Source organism: Lepisosteus oculatus, chromosome 9 (assembly GCF_040954835.1).
Source record: "Lepisosteus oculatus isolate fLepOcu1 chromosome 9, fLepOcu1.hap2, whole genome shotgun sequence".
NCBI lineage: Eukaryota > Metazoa > Chordata > Actinopteri > Semionotiformes > Lepisosteidae > Lepisosteus > Lepisosteus oculatus.
In genome coordinates, this window is record NC_090704.1 from 4,940,582 (window position 1) to 4,955,706 (window position 15,125).

At 43.1% G+C, this 15,125-nt stretch overlaps 1 protein-coding gene across 2 annotated transcripts in view; it reads left to right on the forward strand.

Moving 5' to 3' along the window:
- Positions 1-13,569, forward strand: part of dmap1 (DNA methyltransferase 1 associated protein 1) — a 31,200-nt gene extending 17,631 nt beyond the window's left edge. For both annotated transcript variants that reach the window (XM_069194038.1, XM_069194039.1), the window contains exons 8-11: positions 1,117-1,188; positions 4,410-4,482; positions 9,112-9,395; positions 12,942-13,569. In XM_069194038.1, the coding sequence (XP_069050139.1) occupies positions 1,117-1,188; positions 4,410-4,482; positions 9,112-9,395; positions 12,942-13,001 (489 nt within the window). In that variant the 3' untranslated portion in view covers positions 13,002-13,569. The remainder of the gene's footprint in view (positions 1-1,116; positions 1,189-4,409; positions 4,483-9,111; positions 9,396-12,941) is intronic.
- The last annotated feature ends 1,556 nt before the right edge of the window (positions 13,570-15,125 follow it).

Here is a 15,125-nt window from a genome sequence, read left to right on the forward strand (position 1 = left end):
GAATAGCAGGACTAATCAATGCACGGTGTCTTGGTTTGCATCAAAAGTACATAAACCCCCCAACTCACCGTCCATGGGGAGGGGGGGAAAAACCCCCTTCAGCATGCGAACAGAACGTCTTGGGGGAGGGGGGTAGGGGAAGGTTCAAAAGAACCGCCCTTTATAAATATCTTCAAATGAATATCTCCATCCCAGCTGAGGCGTCACATCGGCAAACGGTCGGATTCTGACAAGTGATACAAATTAGCAGGACGGTACAATGTACAAAACAAACTACATGTCACAGCTACAGCAGTGTGATGTCTGTATACCCACACCATTTTAGATTAAGTGTTTAATCTAGCTGGGAGCCAAGGAACAGTAGCTTTGCATCAAGAGTGGTGTTCTGAAAGGAAGCCCGTTCTAATGAGGGGCTATGTGCTGGGGTACCTGTCAGCTTGAGGTTCAGTAAAGCGCATTCATACGTGGAGCTGTGCAGCAAAGAGAGGAACTGGCTTTTGATACAGGCAGGTGCGTCATTCTTTGGCAACTTTCAAAAAAAATGTTTTTTTGCCTCTGATGGAAATGTGGGCACTTGTACTGAAAACACGCTTCCCAGACTCCTACTTAACACCCTGTATTGAAAGAATACAAGCGTCTTTATGTGACAAGTGCCAACCACTCACCTGGCTCATTATTTCAAAAAAAGAAATCTGTAAGTTCAAACCACTCAGGGGCTGCTTTTCAGCTTTTTTTTTTCCGGCTTTGTGTTAAATTACACAGGGAGATTATTTGCAGTACAAGCATTACAGGTCAATTGGTTTTGATTTGATCATTTTTTTCCGTTCCCCTTTGTGACTTTGAAATTGTGCACAGCGCAGTAGCGGGCACCCTGTTTCTCAGTCCCTCTTTGATGGGAACAGAAGGAGACTCAGCTCTCCTCCTTTACCACGCGCTAACCTTTATAGGTACGGGCGTAAGGCCTCTGTAGGCAGTCGTTGAGACACAGCTGACAGCGCACTCTTAACAAATGACTGGCTTTAAGGTTTTCTCCAAGAGTAGGAGTGTCTAAAGGAAGTGGGGTTTGGTCCTTCCTGCTTGTGGTCTGACTTCTTCTGCCTTCTTCTGCCATCACAGGCTGTTCCTGAGACTGCTGGCATCAAGTTCCCAGACTTCAAATCCGCAGGTGTCACGCTTAGAAGTCAAAGGGTAAGTGTGTCTTTCAATCTTTTGTTGCATCTTCTCATCTTTTTTTTTTTTTGTTTTGTTCTTCCGGCGACCTGGGATAGGCACGCCATGATGGCGTCATTCACAAACTCGGGAGTCCTCTTTTGGTGTCGTTCCACTCTCCACTCATCCCACTCTGTCCACAGCTGTGCTCAGACAGATGTCTGCGGCTTGGGGGGGGGTGCCTGTTAAATGTGACACCACCCGGGCTTGAACCCGGGATCACCGAGCTTTGCTCTTGAAAGCCTGTGCTGACTAAGCTGCTTGCGAAGCCCGAGATGTGTAGTTGTTATTGATGGACACCTCCCCCGATGTGCACTATGTGAAGTGGTAAATAACCCACCGGCAGCCTTTCCAGATCTTGGAAGCTAAGCAAGGCTGAGCCTGGTTGCCACTGGGTTTAGTGGTGCAGCGTTCCAGTGTGTTGACTGGGCACACAGTACTCTTGAAGGTGCCATCTTCCAGAGTAGTCATTAAAGTGCTGGTTACTCGTGGTTGTTAAAAGATCACTTGGCATTGTGTGCAAGCACAGAGGTGCTGAATTCCCCTTCAGGTTGGCACAAGGTAGCCTCCCCAAATCTCTCCTTGAATTTAATCAGTGAAGCAATTTCTCATTCCTCCATGTACTCTGCTGGGCAGTGGGGCTGCTGGTGCAGAATGCCTGCCATACGTCAGCCAGGTGGGGCTGCAGTTCAGTGGAGGATGAATTGGGTCTCCACCTCCACTGTATGTGAAGAGCTTTGGCGGTCCTTAGGGCTTAAAGGCACTTTAAATGCCAGCAATTAAATTAACCTCCAACCATGTTCAGCTGAGAGACTGTGATGTTGGATTCCATCACTCGCAGTCAACAAGATGAACCATTTTTAAGCATGGACATCTCCCTGATGTAGAAACTGAACCACCTAAATCATGCCAAGTGTTGGCCAAATTTGGTGTTTTATGTAAGAAATTGCTAACATTTCTAAATGTATTTTCAAAATTGTAATGATGTTAAAAATACTTTTTAAGATGCTTTTAAATGGAACTGGATGCTTTAATCTCATCTTGGGGACACTTTAATTCACAATGAACTTTGATCTCTATATGAATATAGATTTAGTAAGTATTGCATTATATTAAATGGTGTACGTTTATACTAAGGTACACAATTATGATTTTTTCGAGTGCATGCATTGTTAATTTGGGACTGCTTTTTTGCCAGCAGTTCTGGAGCAGAATCAATATTTAAATAGTTAAATATTTTGGAAGGATTGTGGGTTGCTTGCCGATGCAATCACTTACAGGCAAAACCAGACAGCTGTGAGTTTTTTCTGTTTTAAAGCACAGTAAACACAATAATGTGAAGTATTGTAAGAAGAAGCAATATCTGGTGAATATTGATTCCTGCTTTGACCAATGCTGATATTTCTCAAAAAAACGATTAATCTTAATTGATTATTTTGACTATATTCATCGGCATCGAATAAAAATATAAATTATGTCCAGAAATATGAGTTATTCCAGTAGTATTATTGCAAATGAAAACCACTTGGTTTGATTGAATGATTGAACTAGATGGCTATGCACAGCTGGAACAAAGAGTCAAAAAGAGTCAAAAACTGAATTCAATGACCTGCTTGCCTTCTTTAAACTGTAGATATTTTATGTACAATGGTGATGAAAATATTAATGGTTGTGTAGAATTAACGCAGTTGGTATAGTACTTGCACCTAAGTGTAAGATATTTTCCTTTCTTTTTATAGAATATTTTATAATATTCAAATAGAATATTGTATAATTCATTGTACAGGCAATCCCCTTTTTTTTACCTTCTGTGACTTTGAATCTGACCCGAATGGGTTAACCATATTCCAACGATCACATATCCCACATCTCTAAAGAGGATAAAATGATCTGGTCTTTGCTTTGAAAACAAAGGAAAATCATGAAATAATTGCTTGATGCTTAAGACGCGGGAGTGTGTTTTACTTTGCTCTCATTAGTAAAATGTTATGATTTATGCAGCTGCCGCTAGACTAATATCTTTAAAATTTAGCCAAGAAAGCCGATTTATCTTTAAGACTGATGAGAGGAGATTGCTCTCTATGCAAAACGCATTAAAGCTAAATGAGGAGTCTATTACTCAAATATGGCTGATAATCCGTTAGCTAGACTCCACTAACTAAAAAGATTTGGACGTGTCACTGCAGTGACAACCTCGTCTCTGAAGTGCATTACACAGGAATTAACTTTGATAACTTAAGTGTTTTGTTCCTCCATTTTCTGACATTCTGCTAATTTTAAGACTGGGTTTTTCACCAAATTAATTTACATTTGTTTTCAATTCAGCTTTTATTGCCCTCTGCCTGCCTGCCTGCCTGGCTCATTCGCATGCACTCTGCACGTGCACACAAGGGGGATGTGAAAAGCATATTTGTTGCCTGTAGTGTCTGCTTTTTGTAAAGTAACCCAGTTAAGATTCTTAAAGTCTTGCATGGTATCTATATGTTTTCTGTAATCCAGTGCTGATTCATCAGCTTGATTTAATAATATTAAAAACTGCTGGTGAATTTATAACTTTAGATTTTGAATGGCATCCAGTAATGTTTGAATTTGTTCACCTGCCTAGGAATGGTAATGCAGTAAAAGAAGCATTTACCATTCTCTTTAAGGCATTGATAGTTATTGGTCTAATCACTTGTTTCTCAGCATGAAAATATCAAGTAATTAAAAATGGAGGATTTATCCTCAATAGAGTAAGAATGACTTAGTGACACAGGATTTTGGCACTGATCCCGAGTATGCCTTGAGTGTGAATCTCTTTTAATCATAGAATAGCTCATTGCATGTTTTGCTCTTCAGAAAAGAAAGAGAAACAGGGTAGCAGTAATAGGAATACCGCTGTAAATATTGTCTAGGTCCACCAAAGAGTCGTTTTCATGATTTGTCTTCATACCTCTCTTGTTGAAATCTACTGAGGTAAGACTGTTTTCACCTCATAAATAACCTGGTATAAAAAGACAGGAGTTTCCATTATGCAGTCCTGCTATGCTTCATTAAAACCCATATTTGACATTTTTAATTTAAGGAAAAAAATTTAAAACCCTGTTCAAATGTGCCTAAAATGAAACCAAGTCACCTTTTTGCAGTGCACCTTGAGAGAGATTTGTTCATTCACTGTGGTGCTGGATCTATAATGATTTTCTGTTGGTGTGTGCCGGCAGATGAAACTCCCCAGCTCTGTGGGACAGAAGAAGATTAAAGCCATCGAGCAGATCCTCACAGAACAGGGAGTGGGTGAGTACAGACAGGCAGAGGCTGCAAGACAGACAGGCCCGGCGGCTTTGTTGTGGAAATTTTGTGAACCTTTTCTCCTGTGCCGTTTCCCTGCTCCGGCGCAGAACACAGAGATATGACTGGGGCGAGGTTCAAAGAGGCACTCAGCGCTTTGATTCCAAACCTGTGAAGTCACCCCCAGTGCGAGAACTGGGAGATTGTTTAACCTGACCACTGCTTCCCAGCACCAGGCACTGCATTGCGTGTTCTAAATTCTTTTCATTTAACGCTTTGCACTTTCTTTTTATGGAAATTATCCCCGCTCTTGTATGTTGCACACAAATTGAGTTGGTTGCCTCTAAGTGGGTCATTTTTTTTGCAATACTGTGCTTTCCGCCTGAAGTTATTCACAAGCTGCTTCTGTTGGTGTCGAACATCAGAATTAGAAAATGGAGTGTCCTAGAGAAGCCTCTGTCATTGTAAGTGTGTTATGATCAGGTCCATGGGTTGCAAAGGTTTTTCAGTGTTTCATTTACTAGAAGGCCAAACAGTGACATGGATTTTTTTTTGTGTTTGATCTTAAAAATGAGTTGTGCGAAGGGAGTTTGACACTAGAGCTTTCTTCAAAGGTCAAATTTGGGATTGTTTTGCACTCTTGCATTATTCCCTTAAGATGAAAGATTCACAGTTTTTTTCGCTGCATGAAGAGGACTTTCTGATGCATAATGAAAATGCAACAATCCGTTTTACATCAGTTTTTTGATGTGAGTAGTAGTATTCCCTTGGATACTAAAATACTGTCCTCAGGTCATGTGGTTTCAGTTAAACTCCAGATGCTCAGTGTTTGACTTGAGTCAGAATAGCCTTTCAAAAGGACACGAGCGAGGTTCATGCAAGAACAGCAGAAGGTATGACTGTGCTCCTCTTGAGTGCTGAAGATCAGCTGGATGCTTTTGGCATGGCTGAAAGGGGCCTGTCTGTGAGAGAAGCTGCCAGGAGAGAGAGGTGTTGTGTTCCACAATCGGACAACGCATCCAGGGAGCGCATGAAGTCTGCTCCGGAGCAGTGCCGCTGCAGCAGTTCAGAAGTGGCGTGTCCACCTGATCCGTCTGCAGCCCCTTCCAGACCGTGGTTGTTTCAGCTCCAGAACTTCCAAGAAGAGCCAACCAGAAGACTGAGTGCTGCTCTCCGCCTGTCTGTAAATGATCTGCGTGCTCAGCGGCCTTTCAAGGGCCACTTGGATTCACGGCGTGGAGAAAACTGCTGGCAGAGAGAAAAGGGGAGAGCTTGATTCTCTTAACGACAACCCTGGACAGACGCTACCCAGGACGGCATGCAATGTGTGTGTTCTTGAAGCCGTCCTGCGAGGGCGATGCAAAGGTGCTGATATTAAAGGACGTCTCACAACAGCGCCACGGGTGCAGATTGAAGGCAGCCTTTGTGCTCGGCGATACCCTGGTTGAGTCCCTGGCGCCGGCAGTTTTTCTTTCCGTTCCTGCCTGCCAATCAATGTGTTGATTTTGCAGTGGGCCCAGGGCGGGGCTACGGCGGCATGACTTCAGGAAAACGATGTCAAGGTTTTGCCGGGACTGTTTATTCTCCTGGAACATCTGTGGGACCAGCCGGTCAGTCCCATCAGCATTGACAGCCATGAGCAGCCATCTGGCTGCAGCTGAACAGGAAGAGAAGCAGAGCAGCCCACTGCAGCCTCTCCAGGGCCTGATCAGGTCTGCGTCAGAATAGCCGGCGTTGCGTTGATACTCGGGGAGGTCACGCCTGGTCTAGCTCGTGGTAATTGTTCTCATTTGGAAAGTAGTCACTTTTCATGCTGTAAATTTACCGCGACTCTTTGATTTGTGTGTTTTTTACATATGTAAAATATTTGATTAAACCCACCAGGCCTTAGCGTTGGTTTTGATTGTGCAGCATACCGGTGTTTCATGTCTCCAGCAGGATCTTCAACTTCTTTCTTTTAGTGTAGTTGAGTGCCAGTTCTGCTTTGTTGACAAGGTGTAGCAAAGAATCAGGAGTGCCTGTAGCTCCGTGTGTCTCTAGTCGCTGCTCAGACAGAAGTGCGCATGGTTTCGGTGAGCTAGAGCAGGGAGGACCACCTGGATCTGCACATGCTCAGCTGCAGATGCATGACCCCTGCTATGCAGATCTTATTCTGAAGAACCACTATTGCTAATTAATGGACTAAAAGTAATATCTGGATTGAATTAAACATGAATGCATGAATTAAACATAGGTGTTTCATAGTGTATAAACAGAGAGCAAAACACTTGAAATCCTGTGATCGAGCTTGCCATTTAAAGGTAATACATTACACAGCACACTTCACTTAACCCTACCCTCTGAGTAATTTGCTACCTGTATAGCTGCCAGTAGTGTTACCCTCTGTAGTGTACACTGAGCAAGATTGCTTCAGCAGACAAAAGGTAATTTGCACTAATGAAGCCTCATTCCTTCCATTACACTAAATCATCTTGTTCTGGCATTGCTGGCTGCCAGTGTGCTTCTTAAGCTGGAATGCCATTTAAATAATAGAAACGTGAGCTCAAAAAAATCCTGTAATTTTAATGTATAGTCTATAAACTGTTTACCTAACCTCTGAAGATGCATAATTCTCTGTCTTAATTCTGGCTTGTTACCAACTTGTCAGAATTCACTGTCCGATCCCAAAGTACTCCGCTCTGGAACTGTTTGCTTAGCAGTTTTTAATGATGTTGAGTATTCATCCCTTGAGACTGAATTTTGACTTTTGGTTCCTTAAAAGTATAAGCTTCTGCCCCTTTTCAGCTTCCTAAATCTCCAGAAAGAGATGTCGCATCAGAACCATTTTTCATTTCATACACCATTGCTTCTCCATGATTATCTTATTTAAAGATACTTCTAAATACATTTGTTTACAGCTAATAGGATCTATTGTACATAATCATTTGGATTATAGTTCTCAGGAATTTTAGGACTCTACTCCCTCTTGGTTAAAAGTCTAAGAAAATAAGATTGTTCCAATTTGCTGCCTTTGAAGGAGCCCACAGATCCCATCTGCTGTGCATCGTCTTATCAAGTTGTTCCGGGAATGCGGTTGTCCTGCAGGGATATGAACCTCTTCTTCCCCACTGCTTACTCCTTTATGTACGCAAGACTTTGGCCATCAGCCCCTCCAGAGACAATGGACAGGCTAGCGGTTTTGTTCATGGGAAGTCACTGACACTCTGTTACATGATGCAATTGCAAAAACCCCCGTCTGAAAATGCTTTTGAGTTAGCAGATCGTGAGCTCGTGGTTTGCGCGCGTGGCCCCACTGTTCCGCTTCTTCCAGCCCGCCTCATCGTCAGGCCCCGTTTCTCGGCTCGTCCCGGTGTCTGATTAATTAACACCATCCCTCTGAGGTCTGTTGTTTCTTTCTTTTTTTTTTTTTAAACAAAAAAGGGGACAAGCAGTGGCGTTTAGATAAAGAAGCGGACAGCTTTGTTTCTAAATGATTGTATTCCTGTGCAGCAGAAAAGCTCATCAGCACAGCAAGACCCCTCCAGGGGCCCGGCGCATGTACATCATCAATTAAATCCAATACAAATGCAAAACCGAGGCGCGAGAGGCAGGGAACAAGCCTCGGTAAGAGAGGCTACATCTCTGCAAATCAGATTTGTGCCCAGAGAGCCAGGCTTTGATTTGCCTCAAAGTCTGCAAGATGGAAATGCATAATGGTCACTGATCACTGCAGGGTAGACTTTTTGTCAAAGCAGCAGGCCTTCAACAGGTTTTATTTCTTTTAAATTATTCTTCTTATTAGTTTAAGAAACGGTTCACGTTGGAGAGGTGCTTCTGCGCAGGGGATTTTTTTGCAGCTTTTGGCTCGTTCGTTTTGCTTCTCCGCGATTCAGCGTTTAATTAAATACATGGCCAATGAAAAGCACGTCTCACTTGTTGTCGAAGGACGTCGTCTCCATGTCTTGCCCGTATTTGTCAAATCTGTGTATGTACTGCAAATATCTTCAGCATGTTTTTTTCTCCTTGAAGCATTCTGAGCTGTATCTTATTTGTTTTGTCCTGTGTTCTCTGGGCAGGCTTCAAAAAAATAACTAGTTTATTCCCTATCATTACGTGATGAAAAAACCTTTAAGCACCACACACTTTTTAGAATTGTATCCCACTCGCAATTGTTTTTTTGACAGAAGACAGTATTTTTCTAGCACACTATGGTACGCAGTCATGGTTGCCTGTGGGTTTTATGGAAGTGTTTTTACATTTTACTTTTGTATTTACACAAGGAATTCCTTAAGATGCAGCAGTGGTATAGATTTGTGCATGTATAATTGGTATAAGCTTTTACGTCTTACTGGAAATCTTTGTCATGAGCTACAAAGAATAATTCAGGAGCAAAAATATTTGAACTAAAATTATATTTAGAATACTGTTAAGGTTCTTCATTAATAGTTATATTAGGGTTATTTGATTAAATATATATAGAACCAAACTGAAATTCAAAGTGGATTAGCTGAAATCAAGCAACTACAGAGGCAGCAGGGATATTTTTTTGGACAGTTGCTTTAATCCAGTTATTGGATGTTAGACTCCCGCCACCTCCTTTACCTCTTCCTGCTCTCTCAGGCTCCTGACTGCTCTCCCTGTGCTCCTTCCCTGCAGATCTCAACCCCATGCCGACGGAGGAGATAGTGCAGATGTTCAACGAGCTGCGCAGCGACCTGGTGCTGGTGTACGAGCTGAAGCAGGCGCACGCCAACTGCGAATACGAGCAGCAGATGCTGAGGCATCGCTACGAGGCGCTGCTCAAGGCGGGCGGGGCCAGCACTCCCCTGGGGGAGGGGCTTGGGGCTGATGGACAGCCTGGGGGCGGGGCCGAGGACACCAAAGGGGACAGCAAAGATCAAATTATTGACGTGGTGGGAGCGCCACTCACCCCCAATTCCGTGAGTATCCCAAGGCCGTCTCTCCGATTACATTCCCGAAGGATGAGGTTTCGTTGTGCACACACAAAACAAACTCGCCCTAAAGCATGGCGAAGCCTGCAGCTCGGATCCGTTAGAGCAAATGGCCAGGGTGACTTGATCAAGAGAGTTGTGGATCTTGCTGGTGAATTTAACACGTCGGCGTGGAGATATTAGACTGTAAAGTAGGACAGCACTGCCTGAGTGGTGGCTGGTTTTGTAGCCGGTGAAGCCCAGTGCAAATATTGTAAAATAGCCCCTGTCTGGATAGGAAGAGGCTTAAATTAGAACTAGGCCAACAGTTTTAAAACTATTGTTGAATGCTATTAAAATGACCAGTTGCCTAGAACGTGGGTAATCAGGTTTCTTTGTGAATCGCCACTGAAGCAACAATCTCATTAATCTGTGATTAATGAGGGTAGGCGTCTTACCAGGAAGGTTTTTTTTTTTCAAACCTTGCTGTAGCTTCAACCGAGGCAATGTTTGCTATTGGTTCAGGATTACAAGAACATATGGGAAAGGTATTCCTTTAGAACGGTGTTCATTTATCTTTCATTGTTCTTGGAAATGCTTTGAAACATTTTTTTCTAATATGTCTCCAATGGAAAATGGATTAGTGTTTTCTCGTTCAGACCTCTTACACAGTCTTAATTATGGCATGGAGAACATTTTCAGATTTGTTGTGGATTAATGTGCGTGGGTTTAGAGGTGCCTCAGTTCTATGGTAACAGTGGAGTACAGTGTGTGGTGAGGCACTTAAGAGATTCCTTTTTCCAGTGACAGCAATATGAAGGACAAAATGGATTAGACTTTCACCCAGCCTTTCATAACAGGCCTTTTTATGTGCCAGTCATAAACTTCCTTTAATTTTACACCAACCGTAAAAAGAGGTTTTATATAAATACATTTTATTTACTTTTTTTTTTGGCAATGTTTCAGTCATTTATTGAGGCACAGGATGCTCTTGCAAAAGTACTGTTTTGCTGTTGTCTTCTGCTACAGTGGTGTGGTGCTTTGAAGTGGGTGGGTTAAATAAGGCTGTCAAACAAAAAGATCTTTCTTATACGTTAGTCCTGCCAAGGGTTCAATAAGGTTCTAGGAGTGTGAAAGCATGTTGTGTTAAAACTAGGACTGTTCTGATTAAAAGGTTAATCAAGACAATTAGTAGAATAAGCTGTTGATCTGAGATTTTTTGAAACCTCATCTCTGGATGACACAGTGTTAAGTTCACCAGAAGCCAAGAGACGCCAGCTATCACACCCTGTTTTCACAAAGCCCATCACGTTAACATCTGAAGACAAAATTGAGAGTTACAAGCCCTCGAACGGAGAGTGGTAGGTTGCTCAGCGGTAGTTTTGGGTTTAAATTAGAGATGCTGTAGAATTCCAAGATGTCAAGGTGGAGTGCCGATAAAATTGAAGCAATATTCCCTGAAAACGCACAAAGCATTGCTTTGGCCATAAGTAACACTGCGAACCTTCTCCATGCTGTGCACACTTTTCAGCTCAGCATCACGATAAGCTTTTGCAAACCCCTTCATTTGTCAACCGTTTTACGGTTTTATAGATAGGTGCCATAAAATCCTCATTTCTACTTCAATAGAAATAGGTGTGATTACTAAATTGTACTTAATTATCATGCAATGCCTACATAATTTAAAAAGCCTGTGTGCTTTCTTAGGCGATTGTCTAATTCCTAATAATTCCTAGTGTTGATGAAAGTGTTCTGTATGACAGCTTGTTTTAGACCTTTACAATTCCTAAAAATCTGATCAATTTATGCTTGCAACTCAAGCCTGTAAATGAATTAATGCTTCCCAAATTGCAAATAAGAAAACCAGGATTCGCACTGAATGTTCTATGTATTAGCAACTCCTATTGCTCACAGTATTCCTTTATACAGTAAAAAAAAAACTGGTAAACAATCTCCTTCGGTTTTAAAGTGGTTTCCCAGGTGTCTGGCTGCCTCACTCAGGTTGTTGTGTTGCTCATTTCCGCTTTCCGGAAGTGTGGAATTTTCTCCTCCAGGGATTTTTAGATGCCCATCCGGTTGGTGCTGCCTCGTGACCGGGCTGCTGCGTCTTCCCAGAAGCGTTACTCATCGTGCTGCTGGCCGTGCATTTCCAGACAGTTTCCATCTTGAGCACTTTTTGTGTTCACACTTCCCTTTGAGCCTTGGAATTCTGCTAGGTGGAATGGGAACATCTCCCAATCCTGCTACTTTTTTTGCATAATCAAATTTTTTACAGCTTTGTTACTAGCAACGTTGGTCAATTATAGCGCTAATATTTGCCACAAAAAAAATCTTTTTTTAGAAATCTTTTTTAAGGTATACGTGCCCAGTTTGGAGTCGCCCGATGTGGTGTTTTTCATGTCTCAACAAAGACCACTGGAGCTGCACACAAGGGAGAGTGAGGATTTGTTGTTAGGCTCCTGTGACCTGCCCGCGTTTGAGCCACTCTGCCTTTAACACGTGACAGGAATGCTTGGGGAGTCCTAGGCTCATTGGCTACATTCAAACTTGCAATGCCTAACGAAAAACAAGTCCGATTTTATTCTGTTAAACATTTACTGTGATCTCTATCCAGAAGTATTTTGTTTCTGCTCATTTAAAATCAGGGGAATTTTAATGATCCACGTGGAGCCTTACACTGGGGCTTTGCCATTTTCATTTCAATAAATCAATAGTTTATGTTGTTGTGTTTATGCAATATTATCCAATAATGCTGAAATGTGTAACACTTGTATCTTCTAGCTATTCTGTACCTGCTCAGTAAATAGGCCTATAAAAAGTCATATCGTTTTTATTCCTACACACTGTATACTAAGAGCACATTAGTACATCCCCAGTTATGCTTCTGAAATTTTCTTCTGAAGCACGTTTACTCCAGACAAGCCACAAGGTTTCATCAAGTCTCTTCCTCTGATGAATTAACTATTAACAGTGTAGCAATGCCTCTTGACACCCAAGGAGTTAAGCTGAGTCTTTGTATGGGTGACATATGTGAATGAAACATAATAAAGGTAATTTACTGCAAGGCAAATTCCATAGCTAAAGGGTTCCGATGTTAAATACCGCCCTGACCTTTACTGGCTGATTACATAAAGACGACACAATTAGATTAGTCCAGGGAGAGAAAGGTCAAGCGCATTCACGGTTGTGGCCGTTTTGGTCTACCTGGAAATCTGAACACCCTCCTCCACCTTGAGTGAAAGAGAAGAGCTGTTTAGCTTTTCTTTTTTCTCCTGCGCCCCCCCTTTCAGGTTCAACACCCAGAGGCCAACATTCAGCGCGCACTTGATCTGCACTTTCTCCTGATGTCCTTGTGATTTTCCCACTGTACCCTTCTGTAGGGCAGTGACTCTTCCTACCAAAATATCCCTTGGATTTCACGATCATTCCTATGAAACCAGATTGTTTTGTAGACGCCACGGTTTCAAAAGGGCAGTGCGCAATTTCTAGGCTTGCAGTATTGTTTGGAACCAACAAAGCCCACACTGATGTTTTTCTCCGCTTTTTGTCTTCCAGCGGAAGCGAAGGGAATCAGCCTCAAGCTCTTCCTCCATTAAGAAAGCCAAGAAACTCTGATGCAGATTGTTTTTGTACATTTAACAAGGAGAAAGGAACTTGCAGAACTACACGGGGACTGGTCAGCCTCAAACCAGGAATAGCAGATTTGCAGAGCCTTTCAGCTCCGCTGGGATTCACATTCATCATTGCACAGACAACCTGCTGGGTCCAGACTGACCATATCTTTGCTGCCAGAGCCACTGGCCCCAACTCAAAACACACACACTCCACTTCCTGTATCTGTCTGTCACACTGCAACCAGACTGCACCAGCACATGGACTTTGACTGACATTCCATTCCATTATTGTTTTTCCTGCTTGCTAGACAAAATGAACCTGGATGAACCAGAGACAATGCATCGCTTGCCAATGTGAAAGTCCACTTTGAAGTTGCAGTGAAGGCAGATGTATTAAGATGTGTACCTGCACATGGGCTGTTAGTCTCTGCGGGGTGCCTGCTTCTAAATTGTACTTCAGTGGACGTTAAATGTTACAGGCATTTTGAGATGCTGTTTCCCAGAGGGGAATAGAAATTTAAAAATCATGCCATTTACCCGTTTTGAATTAAAATTGGAGTGCGTTTGAATTCCTGATTGAGCTTCCTCTGTGTCAAAATGGGTCTATTCCCTGTAAACCAAAATGTTATTAATCTCCATGCTTAAAAAGGTTTCCTCCATTTGTGTACTTAATGTCATGAACACCTTGTTGTGCTTATTGTGGAGGTTGAATGCAATGCCAGAGGTCATCTTCACCTTGCATCCTTCTTTATTTTGATTTATTTATTTAGTTGAGCTGAGCTCAACTATTTCATTGGTATCATCTATAAACGTTCACGTATTACTATTTTGACAATCTGTTAAACCTAGGGAGCAATCACAAATCTGCAAAATTTCCTTCAGTTGTACGCCATGGACAACACTGTGCGCATGAAGATTTCTAGGTTTTTCCTAGGTTTGCTTGTTGTGGTCAAGCCAGATGTCCGTGTGTTTTCAGGTTCTGGAGGTTCTTTAAGCGTGAGCAAATGAGATGTCGGGAAGCTCCTTCTCCTACGTCCTGCGTGTCCCTGCCGCTGTCTGTCTGTCCCTGTGGGAGCCCAGAGTGCAGTGTGAAAATCACTTTGCAACAGAAAGCAAATGAAAATGGCGTTTAAAAAAAGGCAGGAATTAGGGTTTACCGAGCCTAATATCTCAGGTTAATTGGGTGGAAGGTGTCTCGCGCTAACTGGGTTTATCCCTGCAGAGTCTGTCACCTGGGGTTAAAACGACAGCGAGAGAGAGGGGAGAGGCGAGGGCAGTTTGTCATCTCCCCACAGCGGCTGATGCTCGGGCTGTCGGGGCTTTTACAGCCTGCAGCCATTAAGGCCCTGACATGGTTAATGCTGATTGCGCGGTGCACCGCGAGGGGCCTGACACTAACGGCGCGGTGAGTGACGGAGATGATGTTAACGAGCTCTGTGAATTACTTCGTTTGGGGGGCCCTTGTTTACAGCGCGGCGGCGGCGGCGGCGCGCGAGGCAGCACTAAACCCGCCCCGGCGATAAAACATCGCGGGGGCATTATCGTTAACACTGGAGGGTGGGGGGGAAGAGTGTCAGCCAGTGAGTAATTGAGCGGTGGGTAACTCTTTAGATACTGCCACTGTCATTGGGCTGGGTGCTGAGTCCCCAGTATATATATATATTTTTTCTTTTTTTTTACTATTTGAATCTCGCATTGTGCGGCAAATCCAGAATGAGAGAGGAAGCTGTGCACTTCCAGTGACCGTGCAGTGATGCTTAAAAGTATGACCACACTGGGGCTTCTCCGACTTTTTGTGTCTCTTAATTTTCAAGTAGTGAGGTGGCTGTCACCCAGGTTGCTGCTGCACTCCAGGGTGTGCTTGAAGCGGGCCTCTTCCCACACGGAAAGAGCTCGGCATGACCAGCAGTATGTAAATACCAGGAATGATTAAAATGGCCAGTTCTCATTTTGTGTGAGGGCCTCGTCTGTGACCTGGGCCTAGGATTTATCAGACCAGTTCGCAGACCAGTACGGCTTTTACAGAACTAATTAGCAGATGCATAGCATCTGACATAAGCCACATTTAAAAATTCAGTAAATTAAGCAATGAAGCCAGTCCTGCTGGTGGAATGAATACTGCCGT